Here is a 25,002-nt window from a genome sequence, read left to right on the forward strand (position 1 = left end):
TGCTGCAATGTTTGTAATTGGCCAGGAAGGTGCATTGGGGTTACCTATAAGGCCTTCCTGGTATATATGTAAAAAATAAATAAATAAATATTAATAACCAATTATTTAAGTTTGATTAATAATATTAACATCGTTCATTTTATATTATACATATTTTTGTTGAAACTATACATTACACGTTAATTTAAGAGTTCCCAAGGATAGACAAATACAAAAAAGTGAATAAAAATAATCCGCCAACTGAGAAAAGAAACGGATTGGCCACCAACGCCCAACACCACCAAATTGTAAATAAATCTATATTAAAATAAAACTTAAATTTCTGTAGTGAATATGTGATGACCTTGATTGTATTCCATGCGTTTTAGCGTAGTTATGGAGACGTGCCGCGTAATATTGACACAATTTATTTATTCGTAAAGGCACTTCTATTATTATAACATTTCTCTGGGTATGCTCAAAAGTCCTTCAAATTCAAATTGTGAGATTTTCAATATAACAATATGTCATTTGTCGTTCAAAATGATCAATATAATAAAACTGTTGGTAGATTTTATATATATTATACAATATATACATATGTCTGTACATCGTACTCATAATACTTAATTTGATTTATATGATTTACGTGATAGTAAACAAGAACAGATTGTTTTGTTGCTATGCAAAGTTTATTCACCGGTTTGATCGATTCAATGTGATACAAAGTCAAATCATAATGCAATAAAATTCGAATCATTTGCAAAGTGGTGTAACTGAATAATGTAACGAGACGTTGAACCTATGCATATATTTTGAGACGAACGGTTTGCATCAATTGAAATGCGGCCAAATCAATTTTCGTCAAAGTAACTGAGTAGGTATGACCAATCATAAGATGACCAGACGTCCCTGATTGGGCGGGACAGTCCCGGATTTGAATAGTGAGTTCCGTATTGAAAAGTATCCTGGATTGGATTGATGTAACCATTTTCGAACATGAAATACTTATTTTTTGAATTTGGATTTTCGTATTGCATTTTTGCTAAACCTATTTTTAAATACTTTAATTTAACGTTGCAATGTCACTCATTTCTGTTTTCCAGTTCCCGTTTCCGTTCCCGTTTCCGTTCCCGTTTTTGAGCGATTTTTTTTACAGAAACCATCGTGGGCATACACACAATAACTCATGTAAATTTCATCACAATCGGTTAAATAGTATAGGAACGCAGGTGTGACAGACAGACAAACATTGATTTTTATATTAGTACTGTTTTTACTAATACTTAGTAATAACACTGATCAACAAAAAATGACGTTTTTACTTATCGGAGCAAAGTTTAATCAATACTAACTAAATTTGACCCACTAAATTCGAATATGACAATGATTTTTGCTGGCTTTTTCTCGTTTGTGAGATATAAGCGTTTACATAAATGCTCAATTTTTGCTAATTTTTGGATTTTGCTGCCTTTAATTAAAAATCTAGTATTGCTATGCCAAAAGTGAGTATTGGAACCAATAGTCAGATGTTTTTTCTATTGATTGGGATTATTTATTGATTTAAAATACTTTTCAATCTCGATATTTTTTATCTGGAAGTACTAATTCGAGTGGCAAATGATAAAAATGGCAAAGTATGAAAAAAAGCCAAAATTTTTCCTTAATAGTGATCGTAAGTGAAAGTAAGAAGAGGTTAGTAAATAGTAATATTCACGCTTTTATTTTCAGATTATTTCTCGTGATTTTTCATATTTGTTATTAATATTATTGTTTATATATTGCTAATTTATATACGTATATACTCGTGGTCTGTAATACGTTTACTCTTATTTTTGGAGATCTGGACATATCGTATGAAAAGAAGTGATAACGATTTGTGAATTAAGTCAAACAGAGATATTGTTTTTGAAACTGAAAATTGGATTTCCGCCACTTTCAAATATAACGGCTCATATGTGTGTAGATCTAACGATGGTAAACGTATTTTCTTTTATTTATAGCTTCGTTATTTCGTATCCTAAAATAGCGCCAGTCACCAAAGCAATCTCATCACTCCTTGAGCGAAGGCTAGTGACAGTTCTGAGCGAGAAGAAATTAGGCCTTATCTCAAATTTTTGCTTTGCTAAAGTTTGTTGTGTTATTTTTGTGAAAATTACTATTAAATTCTTCAAAAAGGATCATTGTCGTGAAGACTTCTAATTGCTTCAGTTGTAACAGTTAGTGGTAATAAAAAAATCGATTCCAATTTATGTCCCAAGTTGAATATCGCAAAATTTATGTTGGAAAAGCTGCAAATTTGTCACCTCTTCTTCTTGTTCCCTCCACACTACCAACAACGATTTGGCTCACAATTTACCTCTCCTCTCTCGACACGTGTCCAAATAAGTTGAAAAAATCACTAGCAACGACAAATTGCATCTTTGACCTTTCATCTTCACAAGTCTGTTCAGATACGCGCAATATACTGTTGACTTTCAAACTGAAAGTTTCAGAGTTCGCCTTTTGCGATGTTTTCATACACGTGTTTTAAGATGAACGCAAAAATATTGATTGGTCGATGAAAAATATTCGTGTCACGTGCAAATCATAGCACGTGTTAACTTTTACGTGTTATTCTCCAAACATTCAGAGACGGAATCTAATTTGTCTCGCATTAGTATTGATTATACCAAAATTAAAATGCGTGTATTCTTTTAAATTGCACACAACCCAAAGAGCTTCAGCTCCTCGAGAGTTCTTAAAAGTAAACGTAATACAGATTCCTCTGGGTTTTTTTTATTTAAAATGTATTTTTTTAAACATCTACTTTTTTAATTGAAAGTTATATTATTACAAGAGGTAGGATAGTCACAGTGCTATCCATTGTTGCATTGTTGTAAATCCTTTGTAAAAAAGGTTCGGCAAACCTTTAACAATGCATTTACAACATTTGAACAATACGCGGCACCTTCTGGGTCCGGTGACTAATTATTACTAGTGTTGTACCCGATGACATATCATAGCATGGGTGTTAGAATATTAAGTTATTAAATAAAAAAAAAATAAAAGAATCGATCCCCACGCGTTTGAATTTTTTTCGAATACCTTTTAAATATATTTAATTAAATATTTATATTTAATTATTTAATATGAACAAAAAATTGATAAAAAACTATCTACCTACCTATGTACATATAAACAATATAAGTCACCGATAACAAAATTCATTCATTCATTAATTAATTAAATACATTTTCAATAGATGGCGGTAAATTTTCTGACAAACGGAAACATTGGTAGGAAAGAGTATATACGAAAGTTTTTTCTTTTGTTAATGTATTCGTATATGCATACGTTTTGGCAGAGGTTTAGCTGTGACACACATACATATGTATGCTGAATTGAAACGAATATTATAGAACGGAAATTTTACGAATGCAAGGGATGTGTATAGTAAATGAAGAACAGTTGAATTTTTTAGTTATAAATTATCATCATTTACACTTTTACAGCCTATTTTCATTCGTCTCTGCTTTACGCAACTTTCATCCATCTCACATCACATATTTTTATGACTTTGTCTACCCATCTTCCTTGCGACCTTCCTTTCACCCTTTAACGTTCTCTTGGGGGCCAATCTAGCACTTCCATTGACCACCTTTCGTCCATTTTTCTAGCTACGTGACCCGGTCATTGCCATTTGACTTTCTTCACTACATCCATACTCTCACCCACGTATTCCGTTTCCTATCTCTTCGTTATGGCGATCATACAGTGTTTCATACTCCTTTGAACGCATTATAAATACAATAATAATATATCATATTTTAAATGATATATCATTATAAACAGTGGCGGCTCGTGCATTGCAACTGCGGCGCTGCAGCACCCCCAGAAAAATTACAAAATATCGCATTTACAACTTGTATTTAGATATATTTGACATACTCATTAATAATGATTATGTCAAATATCTAATCATTCTTATTTAAATTATATTCACATGTTGTAAATGTATACAAATGTGATTTTTTTTGGGGGTGCTGCAGCGCCGCAGTTTCTATGCACGAGTCGCCACTGATTATAAATATAATAATATAGCATTTAACATATACAAAAATAAGATATAGCATTATAAATATAATAATAATATATCATATTTTAAATGATGCAATATTTTACATGTGAACTATGTATGATAAGCCGAATAAAAATTTAAGTATGCACAAAGAAACGAGTAAAAATTCGTTAAACAAATAACACAATCATAATTTCATTATATGTGTACATATAATAGATTAAATATTTGAATAAAAATATTTTATATTAGAATAAAATTCAAAAACATTTACGTGTGTATTAAAAAGACCTTATCAATAGAGTACATACCAATTTTGAAATTCCAACTTAATATATATGTAAGTATTTGTTTTCAAATTTGATTTAAACGAAAACAAAATCAGCCATACTCAGTCATAATACGTACGTGGATATAATTTGCGATTGGAATTTTATATGATACAATTGCACAGAATCAACTCACCAATAGCCGAAGAAGCTGGCCAGGTCCTGATAGTCGAAGGGTCTTTGCAAGTTAGGTTCCTCAGCTATTCCACTGTCGACGTCTTCGCCTTCGGAAGACGACGTCGAAGAAGAAGCATCGTCGTCCGCCGCCATCTTGTTCATCTCTTCGACATTTTCACTTTCCACTTCCATATTGTACACTTTTCAGTCCCACATTTAATTTTCGATCATTTCAATTGAACTTTGACACACACAAACACACGGAGAGAGAGCTGATGAGTTCGTGTGCAGTATGCAGAAATGCAGGCGTGATGCAGTCGCCGTACTCCGTGTACTACTGCACCAGTGTTACGGGAACCAGAAACGGTTATTTTTATCCAGAAGCAGATCAATAGCCATCTGCACGTCTTACATAGTCGATGGTGCCATTTTTAATTCATAATTTATATTTATAACGCCCTCTTCACGTTTACACTTGAAAGTTCTGAATAAACTGAAGATTTGAGATTATATTATTTATATCTATGTTGAATAAAATATTGAAACATCTCTACTTTTCTTATACATATACCCTTTCCAGGTTATTACGGACACTCAATCCCAAATTCTACATTTACTAGCATATTTTCTATAGTAGGCTTATGAAATAAAATCATATATGTAATTTGGTTTTTTGTACAATATAAATATATACCAAAATAATATATTATTTAATACTTTGTGATCTCAAAAATTATTTTGAAAGTAGGAAGATACTATTAATTGAAGCTATTGTGGTTTTTTTCTGATATCTGAATCTCCCTGCCACGCTGAAAGGATATTTTGTTTGAGAGTGAACTTATTAATTTAACATTTCAGAACATGCTAAACATTTACCATGAAATTCAAGTATTCAATTACGTATACATACGTAGGTGTAGATTTTATTTTATTTTTATTTTACATATATACCAGGAAGGCCTTAAAGGTAAACCCCAATGCGCCTTCCTGGCCAATTACAAATTTACAAATTATAATTCAGCATTTTTATATAAATTTCAACAGTGAAATCAGAGAAAATTGGCAAACTCTGATAGGAAACGATCAACCTGAAGTCAGAAATCCAGGTCTAACCAACAGCATACTCTGAAAAATTCATTTTCATTCAGGGATAGAACCCGGCACCTTCTCGACGGTAAGCAGAAGCTTAACGTCCGAGCTATGCTGCTTGATGATTTGTTGATCAAAGTTATATATAGCAAAATAATTGAATCCTGCATGCGTTGCAATGCCACAATAACGAATGCAATTCCTGTTCCCATTCCCGAATTAAAGTCGCAGTAACATGACTTATCCAGCGTTTAACACATTTGAAATTATTCAATTGTTTATTCAATAAACGTTTTTCCCGTTCCCTTCCCATTTTTCCCGTTTCCGTTCCCATTTTTTGGCCGATTTTTTTTTTACAGAAACCATTGCGGACATACACACAATAAATCCTGTAAGTTTCATCGCAATCGGTTGAATGGTATAGGAACGCATACATGACAGACAGACAAACATTGATTTTTATACATATAGGTGTATTACACGTATCATCTATTGGATCATCCAAAAAGCAGAAATTTATTTAAGACTTCCATCGCAATTAATCTTCATTTGATGTGTGCTTCTAATATAAAAATAAATTAAATCTTTTTCGAGGGCAACTCACTTGAAAACGCCATTTTTCTGGTCAGTTGTATCTAACTGAATTGTGTGGGTATTATATGATCATCAATAATCCTGAGCTTACCACTTTCACTTACATAAAAAACCTTTTAAAAAAATAGACGACTGCCGACAAAAAGACTTCTTTGTATTATAAATAATGAATTTTAAACACACTTTCATTCTTTCTCATTTATTTCATTCTTTCGTCAGTCCGCAATGATTTTTATTTAATCCAGTGTAAATGATTCTGAATTAAAATTTAATATTATTTAAGCTTCTACATTTTTATGATGAATAATTTAATGCATAATGTATCAGCTTGTAATACGGGCGTCGTGGCCTGCATTGTCGTTTGTCAAGAGTGTTGCACTCGCCCGGCCATCGGTGCACTAAAATAGACAAGCATAGTGCATTCTTACCACTGCCATAGCTGCATCACGATGACATTTCCCCGCTGCTTTGATATTTACTGCTAGAAGACTCTCCCAAGTGGTTCCGGTAGAGCGAACGCGTCTTCTTCACCCTCAAAAACTATCAACTTTATTAGCAAGAGTCGAAGAAGGCAAGAAGTGCAAGTTAAAAGCAGCTCACCCTAAAAGAATCCACTCCGAAAACTTACCACACCTATGTATTTTCGCTTTAAAGATCGGCAGCATAAACAAATTTGTTGCATTTCATATGTCAAAATTAGCAGTGATGCTGAATTCAATAGAAATTGAGAGTGAACATTATGCTCAGTTATACATACATAAGCAAATCAATTGACGATTATTACTAAGATTTATGTGTATTAGCATAAAAGGCTACCACAGCAAATGAATATGCCCTATAAATTGAAGTAAATGTATAAAAGTCATTATTCATTTTAAATTTTGCTCAACTTATTTGAAAGCTATGGAGTTGGTAAGATATCCTGACATGACTGTAACAGCTTCGACTATAGGCACATACTCACTTAATTGCTCGCGCAAATTAAGTGAGTATGTACGTGAGTATGTGCCGTTTACCATGCACCCTTTTTTTTGAGCTTTCGACTTAAAATCTTTCGATTTCGATCTTTGCCTTCCGATATTTGCGTTTTCGGGCGTTTCACATTCAGGCTCAGGCTCAGGAAATATGCAGATAATGAAAAATTTAAAATACTTTAATAATATTGATCGTGATTCAAATGATCCGGGTTTTCTATTGGTACTTTAATAACACAAACTATATCAAAAATTTGTAGTTCGGAATATCTCCCGAATAGTTCGAAGTACTCCCCAGAATTAGCCCGGATAATCGAGAGTAAATTGTGTTATAATTGGTGCGAAAAACATCCCATGGAATTTCATATGAAACGCTTTTAAAATATACACATAGGTGGCACTCCATAGATTCTTAGTATGTACATATATTGATAGGATATTGTTTACTTTGTCTAATCTTGTCTATTCACTATCTAACATCCTACATACATTTGTTTAGTACGTGGTATTGGCACGTACTTTTCAAACTGGATTGGGTTTATTTAATTCCAATAAGAAGGCTTAACTTCAGGAAAATTAATAAAACATAATGCACGGACTCAGAAATTAATAAAAAATCACTGTAATAAATATCAACAATTTTTTTTAATTTTGAAATGCTTTTTATAGTTTTTAAATTATGTTCATAATACATATTAGGTCTATTATAATGGTTTCTGATCTAGTGATTTATTTTTTACTAGGTATTTATAGGATAAAATCTTATTTTAATGTTAATGAACAGCATTATAGAAAAAAAAAGCTCAAAAACTGACAAATTTCCGGTATAAAAGAATCTTTCCGATCGGGAACAGGGACGAATCCACGTTCCATATCGTTATATAGAGTTTGGCGAAAGAGATGAATAATTTCGAAAATGTGCAAATTTGGAAATTCTGCTATGTGAAGGGGGGGGGGGGGGATTGGGTCAATCGTATAATTATTTTCTGATCATAATTTGTATAAATTTCAGTTTGCATTAGGCCTTGTTCATAGTCTCGACAATGACGCTGCGACGTCGCGACGACAATGTCGCTATAAAATTATTGTGTCCGCGTCACGACTTTGTCGTAAAATTATCCAGTTGCACGATGGATTTTGTCGAAATCGATATCGATATTCTCGTCATAAAAAATTGATTTTTTCAATAACGTCAACGATTCTTCGAACCAAATTTACATACATACGTACATGCATATATAAAAAGTCTATTTCGAAATTGTATATTAGATTCTTATATGAATTCAAACTATTTTTTTCAAAACAATCGAATTTTTTTTATTGAACAAACAAAACATTTTTTCTTTGAATTTGTTTCAATGGCGTTGTTGACATGCTAATGTTATATATGTTAGTAGTTTATTTACTAAAAAGTTAAAATATGAAAAAGACTCGTTTGAAATTAAAATTGATCGCCCTAAAATTACAAACTGGCTAAAATTATGCACTTGATATCCTCCAAACCAAGTGCCGCTTGGTTGATAGCTTGCAAGAACTGTAATTTAACTGTATTTTTTGACCAAATTGTCAACTTTTTCAAGTCACTTAAAAAAGACAACAAAAACAAACGGTCACTATCATCTTCTTCTTCTTTGGTTTTATTATTCTTTAAAATAGTTTTCCTCAAAGCTATTTTTTCGTTTAGTACCAGTTGGTGTATTTCTATTTTCATTCACACTTTGCCGTTCTGAAATGTTGCTTTTATTTTCATATCACGATTACGATATCCTTCATTGCTCAAATCGATTAAAGCAGGTCTCTCTTCCTATACAGAAATAAAAGCTTCTACGTCAAACATTCTTGAACGAAACAATACGTGAACTTCAGTCAGAACCTCGGGCGACAATGTCGCGTGTCGCGATGGTATGTACAAAATTGCGGCGCCTAATACAAAATACACTGAGTCGCGAGTTCCGCGACATCGCCGTGACGCGCGCTAGTCGCGCCGGCCGCTACTTTGGGCCGGGCCGCACCGTGCAACTTTGTCGGCCGACTAGTCGCGCGACAGGAAAAAATGTATGGAAATGTGTGCGACAAACAAGTTTATGGTTGTGGCATGTCCCATCTACCTGCATGCATTGGTCTGGTCGCCCTCAACCAAGTTGTTCGCGAGTTGAGCGGTGCGGCCCGGCCCTTTGCGTCTCTCGCGCTTACTATGAACACTATTTGACAATAGTATGAACTTTGCGACTTTGTCGCAGAAGTGTCGCTGTTCATACTAATGTCTAATAGTGTTCATAGTAAGCGCGACAGTTTGTCGCGCTTACTATGAACACAATTAGAAATTAGTATGAACAGCGACACTTCCGCAACTTTGTCGCAGCGACATTGTCGAGACTATAAACAAGGCCTTAGATCAAACTGGCACTTATTTTCATAAATACTTTAATTTTCTAATTTATAAACCATTTCGAATTTTTCGTATATAATAAAATATTTTTTTGCACAATTTCCTCTTTTTGTACTTCTCAGTTGGCAACCTTATTATTATTATTATTTTTTTTTTTTTTATATCGCCACCCTTTAATATTTTTAATATTTTAATTCCTGAATCGGTCACTGATCCCGAATAACATTACAATTTTTTTCCAGTTTTGTTAGAACAATTTAACAGTTTGTTATACCGAAATTTGACTACATAAAATATATTTATTAGAATAAATGCTAGCAAATTGATATTTTATACTGAATTTTTTCAATAAATAATATACGACATCTAAATTTTTACTACCGAGGCTTCCTATTTGTACAAGCTTTTAATTTTAGATAGATCATCCAATGAAAAAATCAATTGAATAATTGAAAATATAATCCGACTCTGTCTCAGTCCGTTCAAGACATTTTTTACGAGATTGAATCTATGAGTATATATACATTAGATATTCATCTTTATGATACGTACGTACTTGTATATCTAATCGTATTTGGAATTATCACGGTTGAAGCATATTGATTCAGTTGTATCGTGGCTTTGGACGAATAGTGTCGAGCTTTGAAAAAGCTATTTTGAATATCATGGTTTTCGAAGTTTCATCTTTCGCCACAGTCACAGTGATATGGGCTGTCGTGGGCATCGTCATACCCATAATCTTATTCGCATCTAAAAATCCTAGCAGACCGTTAGTTTACATAAATAACGTTCATCTTTGATTATATTTACTATATGTATGAATTATTCATCAACTTGCCTGATAAAATGTCACATTTCAGAATTGTCCAATCTTCAATGCTGTTAACGGGGGTTTCGTGTTGGCTTTTGTATGTATATTTATCACACAGGTCTGATAATTGCCATTTTATTTCATTTATCTATCTAATTGTATTGGAACTTTTAAATTTTAGTTGGTTATGCTGTTACATGACTCAGATGAATCCACTCTTCGGACCTAAAATGGGCAATCATACTGTTCTCATGATAGCTAAAAATTGGGTAAGTTTATTTTTTTTATATTAAATTAGTTTCTTATGTCCATGTTCTTATATATTTATTTAATTTTCCAATCGATTACTCATTTCAGGGAAATTTATATACAGAATAATTTCGGTAGGTGTTACATTAAGCATATTTTGTATTTTTCTAAGATTGTATTGTCTTAACTTTAATTGCTTATTCCCCAGATTATCATCATCCAGTTAAAACTATTTTCGTATATTATATTATAACACGAAATTCTTTTTATCTATATACATAATGTGAATATATAAATAATAATTTAGATGAATAAATAATAATTTGGAACCAATCACTATGCTATTATTAATTTATGACATTTATATTACGAAAGCATCAAAATTATGTACAACAGTTTTAATTTATTTTCGATTGACTGCGTCTTGTGAAATGAAATATGTCAGTCATCATTATATTGAAGGTTTGAGCCTGATCAATATATTAATTTACGTTTTTGAACTATCGTTAATGTGAACACTCTGCTTTCAGATTCTAATACAAAAACCAATGGACTGCATTTTCTGAATTATGTGCTTATATAGATGACAATAACACAAGAGTGTATCAACAAGCTCACACACTTTTACTCACTTACACGCACAATAAGAAGTACATCTAACCGAAAATAATATAGAACTTTATATTACGAATAATTATTAACCCAATCTAATATTTCATGGTTTAAAAAACCAGGTATGTTCAGTTTGCTTTTTTATACCTATTTTATACCACAGAAATATGCACAGCAATGTTACTCATTCCAAAATATTTTGCGATAATCTTATGTGACGAGAGGTTATCTATCACAAGACTAATAAATGATTTTCATATTAAATTTGAAGGTCATTTTAATGTGTACTTATAATTGTGTAACGATTAGCCACTTGTACTAAAATAATATAAGGACAGCTACATTTGTCAATATTGTATTTCTGTGAATAATAAGCAGGAACACCATTTGGGGCATAAAAAGCTAGCTGTAATTGCACAAGACGCTTATTTTTTTATTTTAAAATGCCAGTGGCCAATTTCTATACGTTGGCCAACAACGGTAAACGGACTACTAGTCATATGTGAACCAGTCACAGGACAACCGGTCGCTCTAGATCGGTCACACGTGATCACCCGTCACACTAAAACTGGTCAAACCTTAAAATCGGTCATGAGAAAACTGGTTAACCGATTTTAGGGTGTGACCAGTTTTCTCGTGACCAGTTTTAGGGTGTGACCAGTTTTAGGGTGTGACCAGTTTTAGGGTGTGACCAGTTTTCTCGTGACCAGTTTTAGTGTGACGGGTGATCACGTGTGACCGATCTAGAGCGACCGGTTGTCCTGTGACCGGTTAACATTTGACTAGTAATCACCGAACCCCAACAACTCTATTCATTTTATTTACGGTCAAATTCCCGGGTTTGGTGCATCCGCTCTAAAATCGCCAGATTAACAGAACGGCAGCTTTAAAAGTAATTCTCGTTTTCTCGAATGATAGATTGCACATCAGATGACGAGTAACCTTTCGATGTGCACAGATGCAATTATTAAAATTGAGTTGGATCTTCCTGGCAAGATTTAATAAGGCAAGATTCGGAACTTATCGAATCTTGCCTTATTAAACTCGCCTGAAAGATCCAACTCAATTTTAATAATTGCATCTGTGCACATCGAAATGTTACCCGTCATCTGATGTGCAATATATCATTCGAGAAGATGAGAATTGCATTTAAAGCAGCCGTCCGTTAATCTGTCGTTCAATTTGTCTGGCGATTTTAGAGCGGATGCACCGCATCCCAAATTCCCACTATGTAGAATATTTGTGAAGTAAATAAATAATGATTATCAGCAGAATTAAAGTGACACACTTAACAGTTCGATAGAATTTCAATTCGATATCGATCAGAAACAACTATATAACAATAAAGCACGCTGATAGTGAATCGACGAAAACGATAAGATTCCGATATTGTGTTTGACACTAATATTTTTTTTCAATGGTAAATAATTTTATATGTTTAATAATATCATTTGAAACATGAATATTTGCATAATTTTCCAAAAAGGGGTAAAATTTAAGGGAAATATTTATGCTGGCAGCACTGTGCGTCACGTGACGTATCGATCCCGTGCGAGCAGCTGTCATGTGATATTTGACAAGCGTTAGTCTTCTGTAGTTCTGTTCGCGAAGGAGTTTACAAGTCTCAAATCAGCAATGGGGGCTTCAGCCATAGCTTTCATCGTATTCACGGTCATATGGGGTGTTGTGGGAATCGTTCTGCCCATCATCGCCCCCAAGGGCCCCAATAGAGGGTCAGTATCATGCCTTTATAATCAATCATTTTACCCTATACGACATGCTAATACTCATTATATATGTGATATTCCGATACATCCCTCTCTTATCGTTCACTCAATACTGAGAATTGTGGTGTCGTGGAGCGTCTAGGACCTGACTAACGACTCGCCTCCACTCCTAGTCCTGGGCAAGCTGATGATAGCGCACCAAAAGGATCCAACCGACCCTCTGATCTGATCCCTCCATCATGTGGTGGACCTTTCTGAATGCGTCCCCTCCAAGGATCAACGTCTCTAGAATCACATTTGAACCTGAGATTTCAGGATTAGAATTAAACGATCTCGGGCGGTGGCCGTCACTGCAACGAAAGTGACTTGATCAAAAGTCGAGAAACCAAGATTTTTCGCGATTTTTATGACAATATGTGAAATAGTCCGTACATATGAAGAGCGGGTAGTATTACCATATATGTATAGTACCGTTTACCATGCATATATTCTTTTCGATCTTTCGGCTTTCGACTTTCGATGCAGTGAGCCAGACCCAATTTTGGGATACGGGATTGTGATTATTTTCAATAGTTCAAGAATTTACATTGATAAATTTATATAATTTTCACTATTTCTTTTTTTATTATGGACATGAGGCTGGTACAATTTTGAACTTAGGTTCACGTTATCTAGGTGTTTACGAATGGTTATCGAAAACATTATCTCACTTTTATTGTCATCAAATCATTTAGAATTTAACCGTTTGCCCGCGGCCGTCTTCTATGGAAGCTTTGCGCGACAAGTCTGTAGCGCGGCTGTCTTCCATAGAATTTCTGAACTTTGCACGGGATTTTGAGCCTTATATGCGCCTATTTCAACTGTTTTAACGTTCAAAATTGGTTGAATATATTACTGAGAGTTGAATGCCATCTATTCAATTTGCTTAAAATGAATATATACCAGTCGAAATTAGTTTTTTGTGGAACCATACTGAAACCTCGTTTATGTGACGTCACGTCTGTTGAACAATGGCGACGATACGTCTCAATTGTATGAAGAATGATTATTTGACAATTAAGCCAAAACTACGAGATATATTGTGTATTTTATTGTTTAAAATAATACTTTATGTGTTAATTAATATATCTGGTTACTTGAGTAAATATTAAAATCTGTATTTAAGGTCGAAAACTCGATTGCCAAATTCGCGAAAAAGGTGCCGCGTACAGGGCTTGTTCGCTATATTTAATGCGGCTGGCAAAGGGCTAATAGATAAGTGTAAGTGTATCGGTGAAATTTGGTCCTCTTCGTTTTTGTTGAGAAATTACTATATCTTCGCTCAATGCAGATTTAAATTCAGTCAATTGTTTGAAACTGAATAATAAAATTATGTCGCCTGATATCACGAGTTGGTATCACGTCGGTAGAGTGCTTCGAGGACTAATTTTAAGGGTTTCAAAACGTCCATAATTTCAGCTATTTTTATCCAGTCATTTTCACTAAATGTCTAAAATTTTAAAAATAAAAATCACTCCAGCATGTTATAAAGACTATCCCACCTGGTTTTACAGTCTAATATAAGTAAATGTTGTTTTCCGTGCTCATTTCTAACGTACTTTTGTAGATTAGCATCATTTTTAGTCGGTGACCTTTTAAATATTGCCATGAATTCTCTCAGTTTCAATCCCGAGTTTTTCTGGATTACATTTACTAATGCCGGAATTCATAGGTATCGAAAAACGCCTGGGATTTCCTACTTCCTGACTATACAACATGGCCGAGAATTCCCTACTCTTGTCTATACAACATGTCCGAAATCAGAAAGAATTCTTCTTCGGCACGCTGTGGAGAGTTTTTCTAATATTTTTAACTCCTAGAGGTGAATATGTTCGTCCACTTCGAACACCATATTTTAAAGGCTTCCATGGTTTGAGACAAATGTTGGTTCTTGTCCCGAATCGTTCCACCAAAAGAATTTTCGTTTATCTTCAACCTTAAATACATGCTCTCCACTTGTACTCTAAAGAGTCCTCATAGTTGTCTATCAACGTTGCCGATACATATTTTATATATACATATGTATATAACTTTTACTATATTGAATTACACAATTAAAAATGTTTAGAATATATGTATGATATTGTTGCGTAGGGGTGGGTTCAGGATCTAAATGAAAGATCAAAGTCGCTTCACAGCATTTAATCCGCAAAATAATCTGATTTACTGTATGTACCTCCTTATAAAATACAAGTTGCACAGCACAGCTTCCCCGATCCATTAATGTGTCTTGCACGTAAAGGTCTACTGTGTCGGGTCTATTGTTTATGCACAAACTCGCCTAGGTATGTGAGAACTGCAGCGTATCCTTTATTCGGACACGTACGGAGTCCCGTTAGCCTAATCCAGGGTCTTTATTGTTCACCCACAAATTCACTTAGTGGATACTCTCTCTCATGTTCCCACATTACACTATAATATTAGAATCATCGTTTTTTGTAACTGCTAACTATCTTTTGCTAGATTAAGGCATATCCAATCTTACATTTTTCTTAGTCCAATCATCTCATTTGCAGCCTTCCTTGAATCATTTTTTTAACGCTCTCTTATCTTCTGGTCCACACATGATCATTAGTAGAGACCTTTATTTTTAGCATTTTGTGATAGATGCTATTTGTGCGATTTTTTTTATATACATATTACTATTTCTAAATATTTTCATTGAACTATGACTCATATTTACAAATTCAATCGTTTCAGAATTATGCAAGTGATATTGATGCTAACGGGGGCGACTTGTTGGCTTTTGTAAGTATCATTTTTTTATTGTTATTTGAGTATTATATTATGCATTATCATACAAATTAAAAATTATACTTTCTCTCGTTTTAGTTGGTTGTGTTGTTATATGGCACAAATGAACCCATTGATCGGGCCGAAACTCAGCAATCACACAGTTCTCATGATAGCTCGGGAATGGGTAAGTCTTTTATTTTTATTTTTCAAATTTGACGTCCTATATATTTCTATTTTTATTTCTAATGTGTGTATATATTTTTCTTTTTTCAGGGAAATACTATTCCAATGTAAATCTGAACAAAAAATATTATGTTGTAAAAAATTCATTCCACAACATCAAATTATATGTAACAGTATTGTAATGAACATGTCAGTGTTGTTAATAGAATTCTATTATTCGCTTAGAAATAGGCATATGAGAATTTTTCAAAATTTCGGCATACTTATCTAAAATTGTACGTTGTAAAATTTTAATTGCATCGTTGGCTATATACCTACTGTATTTAATGTATAAATGTAATTATTCTGTTGAAATTAACTCGTTTATAAATAAATATAACTATTTAAATTATTTTTTTGTTGTTTTTTAAGAGGTACTGAGATATATGATATATGCCTGCAAAAGGGTATTTGAATCAAACATGTATTTTTTTTTAAAATACATACACATATATAAGATTTAATGCGAGAAAAACTTAAATATATTCACAATATTATAATAACAAAATCTGTTAAATAAAAAAACATAAAGGTCCTTCTATATTATCCAGCACTGTACGTCAACAGCTCGTCACAAGACTACTACTATTCATACAATACAGCACTGTTTTCGGCACGTTCATACTTGTTTTGAATGAGTGCAAGGCAAAATCGGCTTACATGTACAATACAGAGCGCGACGATATAGCGCAATATTGCTTGCATCGAATCAATATTGTCACAATATGATGTTTTCGAATATATTCATATGCATATGTCAGTACTTTCGTTAGCACGGTGCACTCGCCACTATGGCGTCAAAGTAAACAGGTTCTACTGTATAATATGAATAGATTGTGTCGGCTACTGCTGTTGCGGATATATGTATATGAATGTGTGCTCATAGAATGTACTAAAAAATATTTTTTTGTATTGCTGTTTGCTGGCTCTAGCTGTACTGGTATAAACGAACCTTAATCAGAGATGTTATAATAATAGAAGGGCCCTTACGAATAAATAATTGTTGTCAATATTACGCGGTATGTCTCTATAAATACGCTACAATGCACGGAATACAATCGGATCAATTTACTTATAAAAATGTATCCCATGTTGTTTATTTTGTGTTTTTGAATGCATTGTGCAATTTTTAACGATGCTCGCCCATCTTGCGAGTAATATAAACAAACACAAGTTTTTATCGGACATACGTCGAGCACCAAGCATCAAATACGACTGATGCTAAAGTTATTTAGGATTGTCTGTGGACAATCGTCACTTGACAACAATATGACGCCTAAAGCCACTTCTATTATTATAGCATTTCTTTGACCTTAATACGTTTCACAATTGCATTTACTTTTACATCTAAAATATCAATGATAAATAATGTATGCAAGTTTCACAAAATACTACATATTATAAAGTCAAAGATTTAAATATATTACTTATATTTTTAAAAGCATCACAGTCTGAAAACCTTGCTTAGATACTTATAATTTTAAGTACTTGTGATCATTCACATTTTTTTTCAAATTTAAAATCTTCATTTGTTTAGCAATATTAAAACAAATGTATACATATATTATGGCGCGAAATTGAAATTCCGTTTTAAAATTGATGTTCATAAAAATAAAAATTAACACAAATAAATTAATAATACCATATTAAACATTTTCAATTAGATTTAATTAAAATATGTATGTGGTAACAGCTTTTATTCATAATATAGTGCAAAAACTAATATGAATAATATAATATACATATCTACTTATTCAATATATTGGAATGGTACAATGAGGTATTCTTTGATATTTTTAATGGCATGATATATATTACAACTATGTATAATATTACAACTAATAAGAATTAAGTTCCATATGCATTTTAATGCCAACTTATACGATTTTCGTTTTGTGTGCCCGCTCCACCAACTGCACGAGATCTTTATACAGCACAGAATCCCTGGATGCAAACTTGCAAATCATCCTATGATCCAAAGGTATACCGTACAACTCTCCAACTCCCAGATCTAAAATTTGAACAATTTAAATTGAGCTGTATTTTTGCGATCATATATCATTTTAATTATGTACATATGATGATTTACCAGCAGATGTAGGGAAAACGATCTGAAGTAATACTCCTGACATATTTGTCGGTATCGTTTCTGTGTACGACACTATCTTCGGTGGTGTGATTCTGCTTTCTTTTGAGGCTTTCAAAGCTTCTCGAAACTCCATTTGCAACTGCCTAATCATTTTTGAGCCTAAAATTTAGAATTATCCTTTGAGAATAGATCCATTGAATAGGTTTTAAATTTTCAATAAGTTATATGCACCAGTTTGTATCTCTGTGATTTCTATCGACGGTATAACAAAAGGAGCTGTGAAGAAATGCGCCAAAATTGAACCATGCTGTGGCACCGAATAGAAAACCATCGTGTTTGTATTTGTAAAGAGACTATTGGATACTCCGCTGTTTTTACACCAAGCTAAATACAATTAAGTAATGTTATTTTCAAAGTTTTATTAATAAGAAGTTGATGTAAAGTACAAGTGTAAATAAATTACAATTTATAAACATCTGCTTGACGAAGAGGCCTCCTTTTGAATGAGCTGCCCAAACGATGGGATATTTACCGACATCTAATTTTTCTAATTGTCGAGCCATTTCCAAAGACTTTTCTTGCAAAGATTTTCTGAAAAAAATAAAAATGATTAAATAATAGCCTACAAAATTAAAAATATACCTTAAATTGAATAAATACCTCTGGCTACGATCACTCCATATCGGATTCCACAAGAAAGTTGTATAATTAATGGAAATGACTCTTGCATTTGGACAATCGATCGGAAGCCAATCTTGAGGCCAACAATTGGATAGTTCCTCGCTGCGGTTCGAATAGTCCCACAACTTCCTGTACAGGCTATAGGCCTCTTTGGCAAACGAGAAAATAAATCTAATAACGAAGAAAATTTGTTTCAACAGCCGAGGACTGTTGCCGTAGATGTCCACATATCTTAAGCACATGTCTTCATGGAAAATACTGGTATTTCTTTCTTTTGCCATACAATCGCAATAGTTATCATTTTGTTGAGCTTTTTGATACTCGATAAAGTCATTTGAGAACTTATCTTCCTCGCCTGAGTATTCATCATCATCACAAAAATGTACAGATTGCCTTCTTCCTCCAGAAATGAAATTTCCTTCATAAATTACACGAGTGTTAGATACCGAGTCATTGTATTTGTAACTGTCATGTCTCGTTCTTTGGTAGGTTTTATCAAACTCTTCGAAAAATCCGTCAGAAATACTCAAACTCTCAAAAGTAATACTATTTTCTTCAACTTTATTGGGTTTTCTTAAACGTGGAATCGACGCTTCTAGCTTCTGTCGCTTTTTACAATTTAGGCAAAGTTCTTCCAATGCGTTCCTTTTTCTATTATTAGAATATTTGAACTGGTTACTTATTGTTAAATTTGAATCACAGAATATTTTTGAACTCTTTCCAGAACGAAAGCTATCCGTACTACGACTAAACATACAATCACAGAAATCTTCACCGAGACTACGTCCGTCTTCTAATATCAAAAAATTTGAATCGCTTTGAGCAATACCATCAGTCAATGCTTCAATACGTTCTCCAAAATCAGCCTTTGAGCTGCAAAAGCTATTTCTAATTAAATTTATATTACTGTATAAAATATCATCATCGTCTATCATTAAGTTATTCATATCGTACAAAGCGTTCGTTTCAAACGATTCAAATAAATTTTGATTTGCTTGAGATTTCTCGCTACCCTGCGATTTATAATTTAACTTATTTTCCTCCACACTGTCGTTGAACTGTGATTTGAAATTTTTAGTTTCAATGTATGAATTGTTACTTTTTTTGTGCAAATTGCACTTTGAACATCTTTTCTCTTCTTCGGAAGATACTGGAATATGCTGTCTGAGTTGAAACTTTTTAACCTCATCACATTTATACACACCCTGTCTCCAAGTTTTATAAGTGGAACCTGCAATATAATGATATACAAATTTTATACAAAATTATACAATATACAATGGGTCAAAGGTGAAGACAGATTGAGCCACCAAAAAGACAGAAATTTCCCAGTTTACCCACGTTTAAGTTTCATATAGTGTGAACTTTCAAAATATCATATTTCCAACTTTACTGCACCATTTCAAATTCAATTTCTTTGTTTTTATATTTCAAATAAAATTTCAAACAAGCCTTTCGATTGTGTATGCGTAAAGAAAATTTATTCAAATAGCAATTTTAAAGATCAATGTCACAGATCTAAAAATAAATAACATAATCTTGTTAGTGGCGTATGAAATCTTACAACTTCATTCAAACCGTCTTTAGATATTTAAATTTGAGCATTCCAATGTATTAACAAAATATTCTAGTTATTTTGAACCAAAAAATAATGATTCGACCCAAAAATATACAAGTACTATGTATATAAAGATGAATGTTTGCTTGTCTCCCCTTTTTAAATGTATGGTTTTTAATTTTAGACCACCAAATTTGATACACATACATACTAGGGAGTCCATTACCGGTAAATGGCCCAAAAATAGCTCGGTAAAGTATTACTTTTACCGGTATATATGTATATTAAACATATTCACTGCGTTTTACAACATTCCTCTCCTTTATTTTATCTTCTGACAAAACTGGTCCGACCGAGAAAAAATATACGATAATAAAAATAATAGTAGAAATTATAGAACGGATTTACAAGGAAGATATAGTAAATCTATCAGTTTTAAATTCCGATGATGATATTGCAGGGTATGTTATCAGTAAAAGAGAATCTTCAGTTAGCTATTAGAAATAAAACTGAAAAAAGTACTTGAAAAATTAGATTATAATTGTTGGACAATGGTGTAAATAGATTATGTTTTCTTCGTTGTTATTTTCTTAAACGACAAATAAAAAAATATATAATTTAATTTATAAAGATTTCATTATCAGTCATTCCTTTCTTTTGGGGCAATAATGTAATTAATAATAAATAATGAATATTAGCGTTTGGTTAAATGATAATAAACATTACTTAAAAAAAAATTAAAAAGCATATAAGGTCGTTCCGGAATTATTGTCGTTTTTCATAGTAAAATTCAAACTTAATTTTTTTAATTATTTATAATTCATCAAGATATATATCATCAAGAGTCAGCATTGGATTTGCGATAATTGATCAAGAGTCAAAATTAGATTTGCTTCGATATCCGCCTTTAGAGATGCTTAATCCTCTTAAATGCACCGTCCACTTCGAGGCTCGTCATCCAAGCTGAGATTAGCCGATTGAAATTTCTTAAACCAACGTTGGCACTTCCTTACATCCAGTATATCGCTGTATAAAATTAATTTTGAAACCTCTGCGGCACTTTTTTTCGCGTGAAACAACAATAATATACTGCTCCTTAAATGAGCTTCTGATGGACACGTCTCTATCAATTTTTGGGGATGGGGTAGAAAAGATTTTTTTTGTTCAAAAGGAACGCAACGAATCCAGAAGAAGAAAAAAAACACAAGACACGTCTTCACTTGTCAATGAACCGAAAGAGACCGAGTCAAAATTGCATATTACAAAAACGACATAAATTCCGGGAATACCTAATACATATGTATGTACTGTCTCATGGATTCAAACTAAGACTACATGCAATGAAAATCATTAATTTCAAATAACAAATTGCCCTTTGACCCAATTTTATTCATAACATGTATAATAACACTGGTAATTTGACACGTATAATTCGATAAAGTGTACAAACAAATAAATACTTGTCTTTATACCTGTTATATCAAATAAACAAACAGTATTTATCGCAAACGAGAGTTCCCTTGACAACAAAATAGATGTCATCGTGCAAGTTTACAACTTTTAAACAAACACACGACGTTTAATTATTAAAAACGCAATTGCAACATAGCAATATTACCATGCAGTCCGTGTATGATGATGATATCTGCACAGTGCATTCCCGGTGGTGGATTGTACAAAACTTCGCAGCGGACCTCATCTTTGTTCTGCTGTTCTTCTGTGAAATACTTCTGACTTATCAAACGATGAACTGAAATAAACAAATTGAATCATTGTCTGTGTTGAAATGTTCATATAGATATACGTATATACATTTTGAACGTATACAATAATTGATACCTCGTTCAACGGGCGTGTTAAGAGCGTAAGTTTTGAGAAGAGTGATGGCAGATCGGAAAAACTCCGGGAATTGTATTTGAAGCATTGCGATATACTGTCTGAAATGTGACAATCAATCACTGTTATATGCAGAAATGTTGATCTGGAGAAACCTATATCTTTGTACTGACGAGAGACAATGATAGAGGCTGCTTTTGTCGGCGACATACAATCTAGACATATTGAACACTTGAAACTAATCATACCAATACTGATAAAGAAACATATATCTAATTGTATACAGATAAAAATCTTACATGTATATGAATGTTTCTAAACTATTTTTACCGTGCTTTATTGTATGTATATTGTTTGACCATGACCATAAAAGGTGATCATATTTTTACGTCGTTCTTTCATGTACAATTTTTATTTCACATTAACATAAAACATAGATAGATACATTGTAGCAATAAATGTATATAAATATTTATCGACTCGTATATTGGCAATACATATAAATCTTTTTCTTGTTTGCATTGATCTGATTAATTTTATATACGCTTAGTATCATTTTGCACTTCACTAATCTTCGTATAAGTAACTAGGCATTCGTTTGTATAATATTATCACTTATTACTAAACTCTTCCTTTGCCTTTGATTGATTACACTGTTCGACAAATGATGACTTTTTTTTGGTTCAGAGACGAGATATAACTTTTCTTATAGATCTATGCCCAGTGAATACGAATCTGGTAATAATGACTCGAGATTCGGAGATATATGTGTTTTTTAAATCGCGCGATTTTTCTAAATCTTGGTGTTGTTCGGTCGATGTCTCAAAATCTGTCAATTTCCTGTTCAAAATGAATATTGGAATCTATATTCGGGTATTTTATCTTTCATTTGTAGTACTTTTCAGCTTTCAAATCTCTCTAAGTAGTCGTCCAGTTCAAATCAAAAGTCAAAAGTACGTATTTTCACTTGGGATTTTCTCCCACTGTTCATACTATTTTATACTAAGTATTTTCTATTGAAACATGTTTATTGGGATAGTTTTATGGCCACACTATTTTTTGTTTTCGTTTAAAAGGGTTAATCGGAAGTGTGCTGAATTTTAAATCGGTAAAATTGCGAGCTAAAAGCTCGTATTAGTATTTACTCGTATTTACACAAATTTGAATTGAATTAATAGGGATAATATATTAAATTGTCTTCATATGAGAATTAAATAAAATTCCACTTAGAAAAATCATATTTCGGCTATTCTTGTGAATTAATAACAAAAATTCTATTGATAACTGGCTTACCTCGATAAAATAAACGAATTTTTGTTATTAATCCAAAAAATACGATGTCTTGTTTCGTATTTTTGGAATATTTATTTATTTTATTACATTTTATACCAGGAAGGCCTTACAGGTAAACCCCATTGCGCCTTCCTGGCCAATTACAAACAATGCAGCATTTTATTACACAAGTCGCTGAATTACGAGACACTGAAAAACTCGCAAATTAACGAGACATCTATGAATTGTACATACATTTAATACTCAAATAGTGGTGACATAGTAGGGAGGAAGGTTTTTAGCCAATTTAATCGGGAACCGTTTCAACAATGAAATCAGAGAAATTGGCAAACTCTGATAGGAAACGATCGACCTGGAGTCAAAAATATCCAGATCTGACCAGCAGCACTACAGATATACTCAGAAAAATTATTTTCAATCAAGTTCAGCTTATGGGATCGAACCCGGCGCCTCTCAGTGTTAGGCAGAAGCTTAACGACCGAGCTATGCTGCTGGCTATAATATAATTTTTTCGACTATCATTTCTTTCGCCGCCTGTGTGCGTTTCACACATTTGTACATATGGTAGGCGCGGCCCTGCTAGTATGTTCATGAACGAACTGGAGTTAACACTTGAACTATAACATGCACTAACCATATAACATATTTTCTATAATATACAACAAACGTTCTGAACCAGAGAAATGTAATATTAATAGAAATGGCTTTAGGTGTTATATTGTTGTCAAGTGACATTCTGTCCACGGACAGATCTAAATAATTTTAGCATCAGACGTATTTGACGCTCGGTGCTCGACGTACATATGTCCGATAAAAACTTCTCTGTTTGTTTATATTGCTCGCAAGACGGGCAAGCATCGGTAAAAATTGCACAATACATTCAAAAAACACAATAAACAACATGGGATACATTTTTATAAGTAAATTGATCCGATTGTATTCCGTGCGATGTAGCGTATTTATAGAGACGTACCGCGTAAAATTGACAACAATTATTTATTTGTAAGGGTCCCTCTATTATTATTACATCTCTCTGTTCTGAACAATCAATTTTTATATGTATGTATACTGTTACTATGAATTGACTTACATGTTTTACGTATACTAAAAAGAGCCGCCGAGTAATTGCGATCGGACTAGGCCGGGTAGCGTCCTGAGAGACCGTGTGACCGGTGTAAGTGGTTTTAAGGATTAGTGACAGGCTAAGTGCAAGTAAGCTAAACAATGATTGCACTTCCCAGAATTGACCTGTTCCGCGGGAACGAATGTCGTGGGAAGACATATCCGTACGTGACCATAACAATAGGTAAACAAATTAGACGTCGAAGATGTCCTGAGAGATCTATCCCTTATAAGGCGATACTTAGGCGATATCATGTCATTCTGGACTGAGCACTGCCAGTGCGTGTATCTCCTTAATCATCAATAAATGCTGTGAGACGACTGTTGGCCTTTTACTTGGATACTCCACCCACCCCTACGCAACACATGTATAGAAAAATAGCTCAAAAACAAAAAATAATACATTGACACTTCATGACACTATCGATGATTTCTATCTAAGTGATACTAAACACAATACAGCTCATCGAACTATGACTTTGTTGTAAAGCAATTC

General features: G+C 33.1%; 3 protein-coding genes across 3 annotated transcripts in view; 2 read left to right on the forward strand and 1 right to left on the reverse strand.

The window, feature by feature from the left end:
• The first annotated feature begins 9,471 nt into the window (after positions 1 to 9,471).
• Positions 9,472 to 11,325, forward strand: LOC143921594 (V-type proton ATPase subunit e-like). Its single transcript, XM_077444943.1, has 7 exons — positions 9,472 to 9,545; positions 10,127 to 10,300; positions 10,392 to 10,439; positions 10,524 to 10,611; positions 10,700 to 10,725; positions 10,800 to 11,053; positions 11,122 to 11,325. The coding sequence occupies exons 1-5, from the start codon at positions 9,472 to 9,474 to the stop codon at positions 10,718 to 10,720; spliced, it is 405 nt and encodes a 134-aa protein (XP_077301069.1). The 3' UTR covers positions 10,721 to 10,725; positions 10,800 to 11,053; positions 11,122 to 11,325.
• Positions 11,326 to 12,724: 1,399 nt separating this feature from the next.
• Positions 12,725 to 16,345, forward strand: LOC143921114 (V-type proton ATPase subunit e 2-like). The gene is made up of 4 exons (XM_077444241.1): positions 12,725 to 12,936; positions 15,670 to 15,717; positions 15,802 to 15,889; positions 15,979 to 16,345. The coding sequence occupies exons 1-4, from the start codon at positions 12,839 to 12,841 to the stop codon at positions 15,997 to 15,999; spliced, it is 255 nt and encodes an 84-aa protein (XP_077300367.1). The 5' UTR covers positions 12,725 to 12,838; the 3' UTR covers positions 16,000 to 16,345.
• An 18-nt stretch (positions 16,346 to 16,363) lies between these two features.
• Positions 16,364 to 25,002, reverse strand: part of LOC143921116 (uncharacterized) — a 31,092-nt gene continuing 22,453 nt past the window's right edge. The window contains exons 3-9 of the mRNA XM_077444243.1: positions 22,095 to 22,192; positions 21,874 to 22,005; positions 18,677 to 19,928; positions 18,480 to 18,607; positions 18,248 to 18,400; positions 18,017 to 18,175; positions 16,364 to 17,938 (exon numbers count right to left, since the gene is read on the reverse strand). Coding sequence (XP_077300369.1) covers positions 17,805 to 17,938; positions 18,017 to 18,175; positions 18,248 to 18,400; positions 18,480 to 18,607; positions 18,677 to 19,928; positions 21,874 to 22,005; positions 22,095 to 22,192 — 2,056 coding nt within the window. The 3' untranslated portion in view covers positions 16,364 to 17,804. The remainder of the gene's footprint in view (positions 17,939 to 18,016; positions 18,176 to 18,247; positions 18,401 to 18,479; positions 18,608 to 18,676; positions 19,929 to 21,873; positions 22,006 to 22,094; positions 22,193 to 25,002) is intronic.

Source organism: Arctopsyche grandis, chromosome 13, assembly GCF_051622035.1.
Source record: "Arctopsyche grandis isolate Sample6627 chromosome 13, ASM5162203v2, whole genome shotgun sequence".
NCBI lineage: Eukaryota > Metazoa > Arthropoda > Insecta > Trichoptera > Hydropsychidae > Arctopsyche > Arctopsyche grandis.